General features: G+C 46.3%; 1 protein-coding gene across 1 annotated transcript in view; it reads left to right on the top strand.

The window, feature by feature from the left end:
- Positions 1–15205, top strand: part of CHN2 (chimerin 2) — a 242163-nt gene that overhangs the window by 156801 nt on the left and 70157 nt on the right. The window contains exons 4-6 of the mRNA XM_090287070.1: positions 1407–1438; positions 4523–4636; positions 6319–6604. Of these exons, the coding sequence (XP_090143196.1) occupies positions 1407–1438; positions 4523–4636; positions 6319–6604 (432 nt within the window). The remainder of the gene's footprint in view (positions 1–1406; positions 1439–4522; positions 4637–6318; positions 6605–15205) is intronic.

Below are 15205 nucleotides of genomic sequence, written 5' to 3'. Positions count from 1 at the left end.
CTATATCAGGTTGGAGTTGCAGTCACATGTCTACAGTAGCATATAAGTAAGAGAGAACTTTGAAAGCCAATAGGATGATAAAAATGACAAAATGTCATAGAATAATGGTACACATCAGATAACAAGGTGACTTTTACACACTTAGTGCTTCTATTAATAACACGTTTTCAGATCTTCCTTTGTAAATTATATTGGGCAGGCTTTAAAGCTTAAAGATTGAGACATATGAATGGCCCCCTCCCGGTTCAGTGCTTTTCAAGTGTAAAATGCACAGATGAGTGAGCACATATTTCTTAGAAGTGCCTAGATGAGTAGTGTTATGTCAGCCAGGCATGTCCAAGCAAGCTCATGAATGTGGTCCTCAGATCCCTCACTCCCCCTTTCTGAACCTTTTCTGTAGCTCCCTAGGGCCCACTCAGATCCCCTGCGTCCTTTGGAGAGTGAACGTAGGTCAGGAAAGTGCCCAGTACCTTCAAATCCCATCTCTTTGCCTACCTGTGATCCCTGCAGGGAAAACTCCCCATTTGACTGTAGACAGAAGTGACTGTAAATAAAACAACTGCAGGCTCACGTTCTACTCTAGGAAATAAACATCAGCTTGCTGTCATAACCATCAATGAAAATTCATGACTTAACGTGGCTCCACTCTATTTTTGGTGTCCCTGGAGTTCGATGAGAGGAACAAGAGCTGAACATGAGAATTCAACACCATGAACATCAGAAAACAAAGCTCTTGTGAGAATAGATTATTCTATATGTGATAAAAATGCGATGTGATAACCCCAAGGCACAAGTTGTGATTGGAAAATCTTTTCTGGAATGCTTGTGATGTTTAGTTGAGTCATAAATCTTGTCCTCTGTATCTGGTGTCAAGTAAATTTTAACTCATTAGCCATTTGTTGAAGAAATAAGAATGTTAGAAGATTGATCTTATCTGGAGAGAGACCACATTAAAGCTATTTTTAATCCAGATGAACTTCTCATTTTTATTGTAAATACATAAGGAAACAAGTGGATGAAGATTAAAATAAATGTTCATGTTTTATTCATGCTAAAATATTTATTTTATCCTTCAGGATGAAACCTTGTAATATTGTTATGAATTCCCTAATATTAAAATAAGCATCACTTTGTTTCCTTTGAAAATTCTGTTAGTAGGTGATTGGGTTTGTGTGAAGAATGAGCCAAATGCTTAGAGAAATATGATGATTCTAGAACATTCCTATCCCAGACAGTGGAATGTGTTGGTTAACTCTGTAATTTCATAGATCTCTGATTTGGGGAACAAAAACTGTAATAAAATTACTACCAGAACTCTAGCTCTGTTTCTTTGAATAGTATTTTTTTTTACCTATCTGATTTGAAATTCAAATGCATTATTAATATTTTTCTTCTTTTTAACACAGGTGGAAAACAGACCAAAATATTATGGAAGAGAGTATGTATTATGCTATTCTTTATTTTAATAATGTAATAAGTAATCATTTTATATGTCACTTAAAAATAAATATTAAAATTTTTCTAATATAGGGTCTTCATCAAATGTCCATTGTGCAAGAGTTTAACAATAATGATAAATGCAATCAGACCCCTTCGTATTGCCTTTTCTTTATTGGGGTCTTGGCTTCTGTTACTACGGGTGGGAGAACATCCCCCACTGCACTTCCCTCCACAAAAGCAGCCACCGAGCACTTGGCAAGCACTTAAAATGTCAGGCAGCAGTTTCCATAATGGAGACTTTGTATTTTATTTCACTTTCTATCTCAATATTATATAAACATTTAGGGTGTCAAAGAGCATAAACTGTAGCTGAACTCCTTCCTTTCACACACCTCAGTACGTGCACTATTCAGGAAAGTCACCCCCAAGTCCCTGCAGCCTCATAAAACCAACACGATCATTCCTCTTGACTTGGCTGTAGAGCCAACTTGCCTTAATACAATCATTATTCCTTCCTCCCATTTTCCTCTTAGTTTTTTTATCTTGTTTTGCTTTACCTTCTCAGAAACCTACTGCAAAGCAAGCACACATAGTCATTTAGTCTTTAAGTCTGTGGCCTAGAAAACAGCTTCCAGGGCGCAGGCAGGGCAGTCTGAGTGGGGCAGCTATCACATCCCTTCTCTCCCCACAGCCAACGTGGCTGCCAGTAGGAGGTGAAGTCTCTCTCAAATCTGCCTCCCACGCTCTCCCGCCCAATCCCAAATCTTCTTCCTCAATTCCCTGAGCCGTCCCAGCTTCATCTTCGTGATTAAGGACCCTCTTATTTGTCCCAGCTCCCAGCCGCCTCTTAATTGCCACAGCTGCACTTCTGAACCTTTCTTTCTGACCCCGGGGACTCAGCCGGCACCTCTGGAATAACTGTGGGAACACTGGCCTCCGCTCTCATCCGTCCCTGTGTCCTTAACATCCCTAACGTCTAGCCTAGTTAATTGTATGCCTTTTTTTCCCTTCAATTCTGCTCACAATTAATAAAACAAGAGAAAATGAAAACCTACATATATATGGTTGGTGCAAAAATAATGCCCGATTTCGAGGTCTATTTTAAAAATGAAAAAACCCATGAGTATGAAAATATTTATTTGTTAACATAACCTCCTTTGCTTTCTCTAAACTCATTCCATCTGTCAGCTAGCTTATAAATGCCATGCTTGTAAAGTTATTTAGGTTTTGAAGCAAAATATGAATCCAACTCATTTTCAACCTCTTCTCTTGATGTCAACCTAAGACCATCAGAATGGTTCTGTAGTCCCCAAAACAAGTGATACCCAGAAGGAGCAAGGTCAGGAGAACATGGAGGATGAAGCAGTATTTCCCAACCAAGCTCTTTCAAGAAATTTTTGGTGAGTCAAGCTGTGTGAGGACAAGCATTATCGTGATGGAAGATGACACCCTTTCTGTTGACTAAGGAGAGTCACTTTTGGTTCCAAGCTGCTTTCAAATGACGAAGTTGTTCACAGTAAAGATGAGCAGGAATTGTTGGATTGTTGTCTAACAGTTCATAATGGACAATTCCTTCCATATCCCACTGTACACTCAACATGACCTTCTTTGGATGAAGTCCTCCTCTTGGTTGGTGAACTCTTCTTCGTCCTCGACTGATCCACGATCGGTGGCATTTAACGTTATGGTAAAGGACCCACTTCTCAGCACCTGTAACAAGCCGACCTAAAAATGGTGCCTGAAGGTGTCATGAAAGCAAAGATTCACAACAAGCAACACGCTGTTGTGGATTCTCTAGAGACAGTTCATGTGGGACCCATTTTCCAACTACTGAAACCTTCCCGATCCTTTTTAGTTGGCTCAGCACGGTTGTATGGGCTCCGTTACATTGTTCTGCACGTTCACTAGAGGTAATGGTGGGGTTTTCTGTGACAACAGCTTCCAACACTTCAGAATCAAGTTTTTTTGGAGGACCCTCTTTTGGCTCATTTTTCAAACTAAAATCCCCACTTCGGAAATGGGAAAACCACCTCCTGCAACTTCTTTCAGTCACTGCATCGTCCCCATAAGGGCTCTGACTAGACTTTGCTGCTGTACTTGCATGGGCACCTTTATGACACTCATAGAGTAAAACAGTTCTGATGTGGTCTTTAGATGGGACGAACATGGGTTCAAATATCATGGACGATTATGAACAATACTTCCGTAATCTGAAAACTTAAGGTATAAATTAATCACTGTGACATCAAAAAATTATAAGAGGCACAAATTTAATAAATCCTATGTAAAACTTGCCTTTAAAAAAGTCGGACATTACTTTTGCACCAACGTCAAATGGAATGCTGTCGTACATGAATTCCAAAGGAACTCCATTTATTGTGCTTTGTCTTTTGTTTTCTTGTTTGTTTTTGCTTTTTTGCATAAAAATTTTCTTGACTCACTATCTTTTTCTCATCCTCTAACTCCCCAACCTTTAAATTCTATTGTGGGAGGAGACCCAGGAAACATTTTTCTTAACTACGGAAAAGGAACATGTATTAGAGGGCAAGTCACCTCAAAACTTCATATTCTGGGTTTTCCTTCCTTGGTTCAAAAATGAAAGGTTTATGTTTGTTCCATTCAAAAAGTGACACAGGCACTATTCAGGAAGCATATGTGGTTTTGGTTTTTTTTGTTTTTTTTTTTCTAGAAGGAATCACAAAATAACTGTTGACCATGGTACCTTTAGGGAAAAGTACCTGTGTTATTGCTCTTTTGTTATTCCCCATGGTTAAAAAAGGGGTCATACCCTGGCATTCTGTTTCCACCTTAATTCTCGGCTTGGGAGCAAAGACAATAGCAGAAGGCCAGGTGGACCGGTCGTTCTTCATCACGTTTGGCTTCTTCAAAGCTTGTTCTCTGCTTGTGTGCGTGCTGAGAGGCGGTCTAAATGCATCTTTAAGATACATGGTAGTCACTTCCCTTTCCATCCCAGTGGGGGGCAGAGATTCCGGGTAGCCCTGCCATCTCTTTTAGCCACCTCGTTGTGATCCACGCTTTGTATGGGATCTGTTCAAAACAATGTGGTCTTGTATGTCCTCAGGTTCCATGGGATCATCTCCCGGGAGCAGGCTGACGAGCTGCTGGGGGGCGTGGAGGGTGCCTACATTCTCAGAGAGAGCCAGCGCCAGCCGGGATGCTACACGTTAGCTCTGAGGTGAGCCTGACTTCGCCCACTGTGTTGCATGCTTGCAAGTGACCTCATTCATTCTTCCCCATTTTAAAGTTGCTGTCAAATGCACATAGCATGGCATTTTCCATTTTAACCATCTTCACTGTCCATTTCGGGACCTTTTATCATCCTGAACAGACACTCTGAACCTATTCAGCGATTCCTTGGCATAACCCCTGCCATCCCCCCACCTTCCCCCCCCCCCACACACTGATTTTTTGTTTCCACTTGGTTCACAAAGCACTAGCCATTGTTAGAGGCTGGTGCATTTCCTGGGCCGTGGGTGTCATCAGTAGGATGGACACTAGGTTCTGCACACACACAGCAACTGGGAGTTATCTGGAAGGCTGGTGCTCCTGTGGCCACTCCTGCCTGAAACATGGAGCCAGCCAAGGGATGAAGGCCTCTGCCTCAGCGGGTCCCCAGCAGTCCTTGACAAAAGTCACTACTTTGTCTGTGGTGTTCTCTCAGGATCACAATGACCCAAAGGACTCCCAGTGGCATTCCTGACACTCCGTCTCTGTGCCAGTGAGCCGTCACAGCTGAATTCTCACGAGCCTTTTACCACCAAATCCCAAGTATAGAACATCACAGCACTTGAAAGGCGGGGTGTTCCCTTCCCTTCCCTAACCTTGATCAAGTATTCCATGGCCTGGGAGTCTCACAACAGTCCTCTGAAGTTTGGGGATGGTATTTAATTTCAGGATCGGATGGTCTGCCCCAGATTTCATTTTGTAAACTCTTTGGAGCTGGGAAGAACTTTCTCCATTGAGAGAATGGTATCAGTGGAGACACTTCCCCGCCCAGCCCACAAGGATGTGTTCAATGCACCTTCTAGATCTTGTGTCTGTGGAAAGGGATGGTGAGCTGCACATCTTACATGATGTCCGTATAAGGAGGTACTTCAAAAGTTGTCAAATGTACTAGCTACCTTCCCCGTACTGCAGCAGCAGGAGCTGGCAGTCCCAGTGGGGGACCAGGCAGGAGCCACAAGATATAGGAGCGAGGCCACGAGGGGACAGCCAGCATTAAAGGGAGAGCATGCTGGGAGTTAGATCCCTGGGAGGCTGGCCGTGGTGGCTCAGATAGGGGCTTTGCATGGTCCCCTCATTTCCTTGCAGCTGGACTAGCTAGGGTGGGAGGCATGAGGTGCTCTAGTGGTGGAGTCAAATCTGCAATAAGAAGGGGACACCACGGCCTGTGGTGGCCGCTTTCCTCGCAAAGGTAACTGCCCAGTTCATGGGAAGGAGTGTGGGGTGTGGCTAGTTCCCATTGAAGAACTTTATAAGTAAGATATACTTGTAAGCCAGTTGCTACCCTCTGACTTTTACCAATGAGAATGATAGGGACCCAAGGGCCTTAGTGATTTCTAGGATGAAATGACACCATGTGACAGGCTGGGGTTAAATCCCATCTCTGCCTCTTTCCGGGGTATAGCTTTAAGCGGGTACCCCATCTCCCCAAGTCTCAGTTTTCTCAGGTGTTAAACAGGAATAATGATTGTACCTGTCTCAAAGGGTCTCTGTGAAAACGAAATGGGGGAAAAACCATGCCCAGGGCTCTGCCCAGTGCCCGCCATACCATACACGCTCAGAGCAATGTTGCCGCTATTGTTTTTCCTGGTCTTGTTTCTACCACTGCTGAGATGCCCCCTTCTCTCGCGGCAGGTTTGGAAACCAGACCTTAAACTACAGGCTCTTCTACGATGGAAAACACTTTGTGGGTGAGAAGAGGTTCGAATCGATTCACGATCTGGTCACAGATGGCTTGATAACACTGTACATAGAAACAAAGGCCTCCGAATACATTTCCAAAATGACGACAAACCCGATTTATGAGCACATCGGCTATGCCACTCTGCTCAGAGAAAAGGTGTCCAGGAGGCTGAGCAGGTCTAAAAACGAATCCAGAAAAATGAGCGTCACGAGCGAAGAGCACACTCCGGTTGAAAAGGTAAGACGCGCGTGGGATGGAAACGGTTGCTGTTTTTAGTCTGTGCTAAAAACCGGTGGCTAAGTAAGCATGTGACTTGCCACAATGTTGGGGGAAACCCACTCCCTCCGTGAGAACTCCACAATTTTAGTGCCATTAGGGACCTTCGAAATCTTCCAATTCAACCCCCTCATTTTACAGATGAGGAAACTGAGGCCCAGAAATGGTGAGTGATTTGCCCAGACTCATAAATCAGATCCAGCACTACCAACCACTAATAATTATCTGGGAGTTTACTCAGAGTTTAAAAAGGAAAAGAAAAAACCCCTCCAGTGATGTTTTATGATGAAGAGTCACTTGGTTTAATGGCCCGTAGAGGCGTTGCTGGCTCCATCTCAGCTGCCACTCGCTGGCCAAGGGCATGCTGTTCATGGTGGCTTCTCTTCTGACTGGTGACACTGTGGGCTCCGCAGGTCAGCCAGCTCTGGGTCACAGGTTTTACTGACAGAGATGGGAGCCTTGTCGGTGGGGAGGGCTGTCTCTGGGAGGCTTAGAAGGACACACTGTCCTGTTCCCTCAAGAAAGAGTGATTATGTCTCAGTGAGGATGAAAACCTCCCACCTGGGTGAGCGTTCAGGCTGGATGGGTCATGGCGGGAGGCGGTGAGCAAGGTCTGATTTTACTCTCCGGTGAGTTGCTGTGTGTTTGGAAGACGCCACCACAGTCTGCTAGCAGGTTTTTGGGATGTGCCCCCTCAGGAACCATCTGCTTTGCCTGGTCCTGTCTGTTTTCTACTGAAAGAAGGTGGCAGCCAGCCACACCAGTCAGCCCCCACTGGGTCTGTGCTGAGTGCAGCTTCCTGGGGGCCGGGGGAGGGGTCTGGGACTGGGCAGATGTAAATAAGCGGGGCAGGACCCTAAGCACAGCCCCTTCTGGTGGCCACTAATCCTTAATTAAACAGGACCGGCGCCCCTCCTCCCTGGGTGGCCAGTGTTAACGGAACACAGGGGAACCTCGGGTGGACTGATTGGACTTTGGCTCTGGCAGTGGGGATGCACCAGGAAGCACAGACATGGGGAAGGGGGCTGAGGAGGCGGGTGCAGCACAGTCCTGTTGGCAGACAGGGGGATGATTTTAATTGATTTCCTAATTGAGTTTGAGAGCCTCGGAGAACCTTCCCCAGAATCACATCGGTTGAGCAGCTGGCCCATGAAAAAATCATTTGCCATTTTCTTTTTATAACTCGAGTCTCTCCAAAGCACCTGTTCATTCTTTTACAAGGAATTGATTTGGGGAATGGTGGGGTTTCCAATTGTTTACCTTTTAATGCAAGAGAGAGAGGACCAGAGTCCCAATTTTCAGAATTTGTTCTGGTTCAGGCAAGAGCCGTTTCTTAGTCTGTTTGCAAAATCTGTTCCAAAGTAATTCAGAATAGAATATCTGCACGCTGACCTTCCTGGCGTGACAGATCAGAAGATGAATTGAAAAGCAAACCTCTGAAGCCGGGTTGATAGTTCTGAATCAGAGAGTAATGCCACCCAAAAAGCAATCTGTTACAACCACAGGCTACACACTAGGGTGTTTCCAGGGAAAGAGATGAGTGTGGAGTGTGTATTTGGAATGACAGTCTAGAGCCTTGGGTATCTGGATTGTTATTTCTACATCCTTGTTCTCCCCCAAGAGGGAAGTTTGGTCAATAGACACCTGCATCTCTAGGTGATATTTCTGCGAGGAAACTTGGGCGGTGAAATCTGTCCTTCATGACAGGTCATCTTGTACTTATTCGTTACATTTAAATTTGGGGGGAAATGAATAATCAGATTAGTAGGCCCTGGGAATGAGCCACCAGAAGAAGGTAAAGACGTTTTGAAGGAAGGAGTCCAGACTCTAGCTGGACAGGTGTCGATGTGTGGATTTTCTCAGACACTAATGATGCAATATGTGGCTTTCCTGGGGGACACTCGAACAGTGGGCATGGTCACTTGCTGGGGGGTCACTCATTTTATTAGTGGGTTTGTTAAGCGAGTTGGTACAGATACATCCATTTCTCTCTGACCTGTATTGACAAGTGGGATTATTAAAAGTCTCAGTCCTGCCAGAAATTCTATTTCCCTGAAGGGCAGGTCAGCGGGCTGTTGCCATGGAGGCAGTGACTAGAAAAGGGGTGGCGGAGACTTGAACGGATTGACTGAGAAGTGCCCGGGGCCCCTGTCTGCTTCGGGAATGGCGCGTCTTGAAGGTTTTAATGGGTGACATGTTAGGTTTTCTAATATTTCTCAAATCCGAACAACCCAGCATTTCATTTTCCAGAGTTCTTAAACTTGGTTTGCCCAGTTGTTTTACGGATCATTCCCAAATGAATCCAGAGACACCAGGTTACCTGTAAATCCAAGGATATTAACACTATTAATTGGCAAAAAAGCTGTTACCTACCCCATTGGATCTGAGTGGTTTCTGGATTTATTTCCTGTCAGGTGGTGAGCAGTGAACTTGATTTTAATAACTGTAGATGAGACGGAAAGATGGGGAGGTGCAAAAAAAGAAAAAGTTGTGGGAGTTAGCCAGTAGTGTTCTCTTTTCTGTCTGATTCTTTATAGCATTGATTTTTAAAACATTATGATATGTAAGAGCCATCATTTGGAACATTTGATTAGAATGGTCGTTGTCCAGTGTAATGTCTTTTATGACACTTATTTCAAAATTTATTCTATAGATGGATTATCTACTGACCTCCAAAAATGGCACGATAAGCACTATAAGAATAACAGAATTTAACATTTGTTCAGACATTTGTGGTTCATCAGCAGATTTCCCATATGTGAAATAATTTCCCATTTCGTCCTCAGAACAACTTTGCCGGGTACATAGGACAGGAATCCTTATCCCCATTTCATTGAGAAAGTCACCGTGGCAAGGGAAAGAATCGAACCCAAGCTTTCTGACTCCAAGTTCAGAGCTTCTTAAATCTACAGAACAGCTAGGCCTCATTTGGTTCTTACTGCCCTCATTGCTTTAAGCAAACACTCTTGCTTCTTCTGACCATGCTAGGTCAATCTGTGCTAAAAATCACTTGATAATTATACAATCTGTTTTTGGAAATACACTGCCACTGCTGGCTGTCATAACTAAACTGTCATGTAAAGCATACCCTACTAAATCAAATATATGGGGCGACAATGTTTCCAACAGCACATTTGTATTAAATAAATCTGGTTTTCCATATTAAATCACGTTTATGTTTTACTAGAGAAAAACCATCTGCACCCCTGATAGAGTATAAGCCCATTTAAGAATATATTTTCTTACCAGCTTATTCATTTCACTATCGTTTGTAATTTGAAAGGTTAGAAAACAACCTAAATGCCCACTGGCTTGGGACTGCTCAGGTGAATGATGATATATCCATGTAAAGCAATACCTGTAACCACAGAAGAGAGTGAGGACGCTCAGGTGGGCTGATATGGAAAGAGGACCCAGAGTTATTCAGTGAAAAAAAAAAAAAACCTCACAACATAGTGTGTGTGGTTCGGTTTTATTTGTGTATGCCAGGGGAAAAAAGATCTTACACATTTTTTTCTTGCTGAATCATAAACCATCCGTTGAAGGACGTAAGAGCCAGTCCACTGGTTGCTGTGGGAGGGGAGGGGGCATCTGAGGGGCACGTGGTTGAAAGAGACACTTCTGTGCCACCGCTGCATACTCTGGATTTAAACTGTGATAATACAGTGTCCTGTTCCGAAATGAAATAAGAAGAAAGAATGTGTTACATCTGAAATTCCCATACGTTAAAGCAAACCCGGAATTAACATCTTCTCTACCCCTGGTATCTCTCTCTCTCTCTCTCTCTCTCTCTCTCTCTCTCTCACACACACACACACACACACACATACACACACACACACACACAGTTCCAAGCCCCTGGACCCTGGACCCAGGCTGTCTTTCACATCCCGGCTCACTGACCCCCGTTCCCCACCCTGATAGCTTTCTTCTCCCATTTCTCCATGGATCATCAGCACAGGATCTGTGTTTAACAGCCTTTTCCTAAAGGTTGGGGGTTAGATGAGATTCATTACAGCACAGGGCCAAAATGACCCAATAAAGAGTGCCATGTGACTGTCCCTAGACTTCAGCTGGCTCTTGCTTCCTTGATGGCACTGCCCGCTCACCCACTGACGGTCCCCTCAGCTGTGCTCCCCTGGGGCCCTTCTCAGCCCCCCATTTTCCATGCTCCTCCCCCACCCTAACTCTCCTCTCTCAAGCTGCCAAGGACCAACTCCCAGGGTCCCCTCACTTCCCTCTGGCAACAAGGAAGCCTCTTAGGTTTCCACCTACTGAACCATAAAACCAGAAGCTCAACTTTCTCTGGACTGAAGGGCTTTGAGCCTGCTTGGCCCATCCTCCTTTACAGATGAAATGTTCAGAGAGAACTGATCTTTCCCCAACCCAGCATGTTTTTCTTTTTTGAAATAATTATTTTCTTTACATCCAGGGTGATCCTTTCATTGCTCAGTTCACTGTGTTCACCCTCCGAACCCTCCGGCCTGCCAGGGATCTTTGCCTGATCCCGATACTACATTTTCCTCTGTCCTGGGGCAGCAGGGCGTGTGACAGACTGAGGTCTCAGCCGTGAGCATCGGGTTAGGACTGGGCTGTTCTCCCCCAAGGCCCAGGATGGCCCTTAATGGCCGGTGCCCCTTGGTGACTTTCCACTCATCAGGGTGTCACTCCTGCTGGTGTTTGCATCCTGGAAAAGTCCTGATTTGTTTTATCTACAGGACAAAGCTCCAAATCATCACCAGGACATTTGCAGCCTGTCTGAGCCTGGGCTGCCCAGGAAGCAGACCAGAAACAAAGGTCTGGTGCCTCATTATTTGGGGAGACACCCTGGGAGGAGGAGGGGGAGGGGGGGAGAGGGAGCAGGCCAGGAGAAGCCAGGAGAAATGCACATCACTGAGCTGGGGCCCCTCCCGGGGTTGCAACTGTTCCCAAGAGGAACTGAAGGGGGGATCGCTAATCTACCACGTCCTGTCCTCTGCTGGCTGAGGGGGTGCTGTGAGCTGTTAAGTCTTCCCCACGCCAGGCCGCGCCCACAGCATCCTGGGTCGAAAGTTCAGGAGGGCAGCGCTACAGCAGGTGGCGAGAGGCACTCACGGAAGTGACAGAAATACCCGCCACAGCCCAGCCTGCCCTCTGGCCTCCCCCACTGACCTGCGCCCCTCGCCTGCTGCCCTCTGGGCCTGCTGCCTGAAATGCCTCCCTTCCTGTGATCTTCCGGTTTCTGTTCACCCTTCAGAGTCCAGCACAACCTCGTTCACCAAACCTGCTGGCACTGACCCTCCCTCGCCCACTCTAAGGGGAATGCTGCCATCTCACCACGGTGCTGGGCACCCCAGGGGTTCCACATAATCTTCACGGTAATTTAACATGCTGCCTCCTAGGTGGTTCTCAAAGGGTGGCCCCCGGGGACCAGCAGCATCAGTGCCCCCCCCCAGAAGGCTGATTGGACACGTACCCCTGGGTCAGGACCTCTGGGGGTGGCACCTGCCGGTCTGGGTATGGAGAGGCCTCCAGGTGGCTCCGGAGCGTGCCCGAGTTTGAGAACCCGTGGTCCGGCTACCCCGCTTGTCCCCCAGAAGTTGACCAGTTGGAGGCCCAGGCCACTCCTCGGTTTACTTCCCAAGCCTGAAGCCCAGCACACGAGGGGCTCGGTAGAGTAAACACTGCCGAATGGAGAGCAGACGGGTAACGTTGGAAATGGCCCAGGCCGCCTCACAGCCACCCTGAGGAGCGGTGCGTCTCAAATACGCCCCGGTGGCATGAAAGTATCTCCCGCCGCCTTCTCCCTGTGCGGCTACATCCTCCCCGGGCTGGATCTGTCTCCCGTGGCATCGTGAGAGGGAGAACGGGGTCTTGGGGACCGCCTTGTACAGCGCGAACAGGAAGCCGAGGGACCCAGCTCAGTAGTCCAGAGCACATCAAAGGCATCTAGAGGCCGTGGTGGCTCGGACAGAAACCCGCCGCTCAGAAGTTCTCTTCAAGTGAAGATCTTGGAGGGACACAAGTTGTATCTACAGGACGCTCATGTGAATGACTGAAAAGTGAGAAATGAATTCAGATGGCAATTCGTCCAGAAGGTGTCCCAGCAAGTCAGGACCCAGCCAGAATCAGAAGACACATTCACACAATTTTGAAGAGAATCTGATTAACAAGGGATTTTTCCCAGGGTCTGGCTGTGGCAGAAGCAGTTACCTCTCTGGTTCTAAGGGACTTTACAGGAGTCTGGTGAGAGCTAGAATGGGGGCTCCCATAAAAGGAGAGCTCCCCAAGAGAGGGCTCTCGTGGGACAGGGGCCCCGCAGTTGAGCAGGGTTCCAGCCCCACAGCCGCTGACCTGCTGCCCCTCCCAAGACCTCCTGCCTGTGCCTCTCACTGTACAAACCCCAGCGGAAGCCAGAGGACCAAGGAGTAGGTGGTGCAGTCGTTGGAGGTAGTCTCCCCACCAGGGGTGAAAGCAGGACAGGAGTGAATTGGGGAGGCAGGAGCGTGACCCAGAATAACCAAGGCAGGGAGTAAGGAGAACAAAACTGTGCTGAACAATCCTGTCTCGCTATGTGCTACCATCGTTCTAACGTCAACCTCACCAGTCAGAAGCCACAGCAGGCCTCATGCAAGCTGATGTGAGGGAGCGCTTCTCCAGGCTGGCTCCACACGTGTGCTGCGGTGCAAGGGATCTTGGTCCCGGGGGCTGGAGAGGCTTTGTGACTTCCTTCAGGACAGCTGATTGACCAAGCAGAGGCGATACCTCCATTGGCCAAAGAAAGAGCCCGAATTGCTCACGTAGGAAGCATTAAGGAGCTGAAAAAGATGCACTCATATTACAGGCTCTGGAACACCCATGGGTGGGCTCCTCAGGAGGTCCCTTGGAAATCACATGTGACTAACAGAACCAGCGTCAAGGATGAATGAAAATGAGCGTCAGTCAGCTAGCCAAAGTGACAGGTGACTGACCCCATATTCCTGCTGCACACGGAGTCATAAAGTGGAATGGGATATGATGCTATAAGAAAGGATTTGAACTTAGATTACATTTGCTCATGAAACCAGGTTGGATGGAGCATCATCTTAAATCAGAATCCCCTGATGGTGCGGGATTATCACGCAGTCTGAAAAACAGCTGAACGGTTAGGTCAGGGCTTCTCAAATTGACTGCAGGTCAGAATCACTCTGGGAGCTTTAAAAAAAAAATACCATTGTTTACGTCTCCTGACTTATTGAATCGAATCACCAGCTGGTGATGGTCAGGAGGCTCTATTTTGAAGGTTCTCCAGGTGATTCTAATGTTCTCAACCTCTGGTTAGAGGAAGGGTCAGGAGGGGAAATAAGGTTACTGGAGACCAGAGGCAGCGCTGTCTTTTACAGACACCTGTTCCACCTCCTCTGATGCCTTTTCTGTTTCTGAGAATCTTCCATGTTCTCATTTAGACCCAGGCATTCTTTTCCCTGCCTTTACCGACACACGTGTCCTCCATGAAAACACAGTTCACGTAGTAAACGCTGGTGGGTCTGGTTACCTGAATTGATTCAGAGAGTTGCATTACTCCTATTTTTTTGGCTGCTGTTCCCAGACTATTGGCTCAAATTTAAATGATGGGGGGAAATCAACTGCAGTAGGATTAAGAGAATTTAATGATGGAACAAGGAAACAGGAGTGTCTCGTCCTTAGGACTATAGATTTTTACCCTTGGCTGCCCACTGGAATCTACCAGGGGGTTTTCAAAAATACAGATGACTAACTACACTGTCCCTCACTCCTCACCGCCGAAAATTAGACTTAATGGCTTGGGATTAGGCCTGTGCTTCTGTATTTTAGGTGCTGCAGGTTATACTGATATGGACCTGATGCTGAGAATCCCTGCTATAGAAGAATAATTTAAAATGAGTTATCTTTTATCAGAAAGCTTCTCTTTTTACCAATCCCCCATTATCAGTGGTCTCAAGGCTAGAGCTTTACCAGAACAAAAAGAAAGTTATCTTAATACATTCAGTTTGTGTGTGAATAAGATAGGCCAAAGCCTCCTTGTTCATTTCCCTCCAAAATCTCTCCTGAAACAGATAATTTAGAGACGACGCACTTGCTGGTCTTTTCTATGGAAGCAGTGCCATCTAGTGGCTTAAAGGCAAGTTACATGCGGGCGACAACCTCCAAGGACCACAGATGTGGGAGTAATGAGCAGGAACAAATTTCCAGCAATGAATCTATTGAATCCTCCTGCTTCCTCTGGTTTTATAGCACAGATCCCGCTGTGCAGTGGCTCGAGGGGGTGTCTCTTTTGTAGCTCGTGCTCATTCTTTGCATAAGCAGGTGGCCAGCTCTGCCAGCCTGGCTGTTCGGATGTAAATATGGTCTCAATGATCTGATTCACTGCCATTCTGGTCCAGAGGTGTTCAAACTTTTTGGCCCCCAGAGCCCTTTTATACTTTTTAATAATAGTGATATGGCAAATAGCTTTTATTTATGTAGCTTACAGCTATTGATATTTACTTTATTAGAAGGTAAAATGGAGAAAAAATTAAATATTTATTCTTGTAAGCATAACAGTAATAACAGAAATAGATCCAT

Source organism: Furipterus horrens, unplaced genomic scaffold, assembly GCF_987537825.1.
Source record: "Furipterus horrens unplaced genomic scaffold, mFurHor1.1.pri manual_scaffold_9, whole genome shotgun sequence".
NCBI lineage: Eukaryota > Metazoa > Chordata > Mammalia > Chiroptera > Furipteridae > Furipterus > Furipterus horrens.
This window is presented reverse-complemented; position numbering and strand designations above follow the sequence as displayed.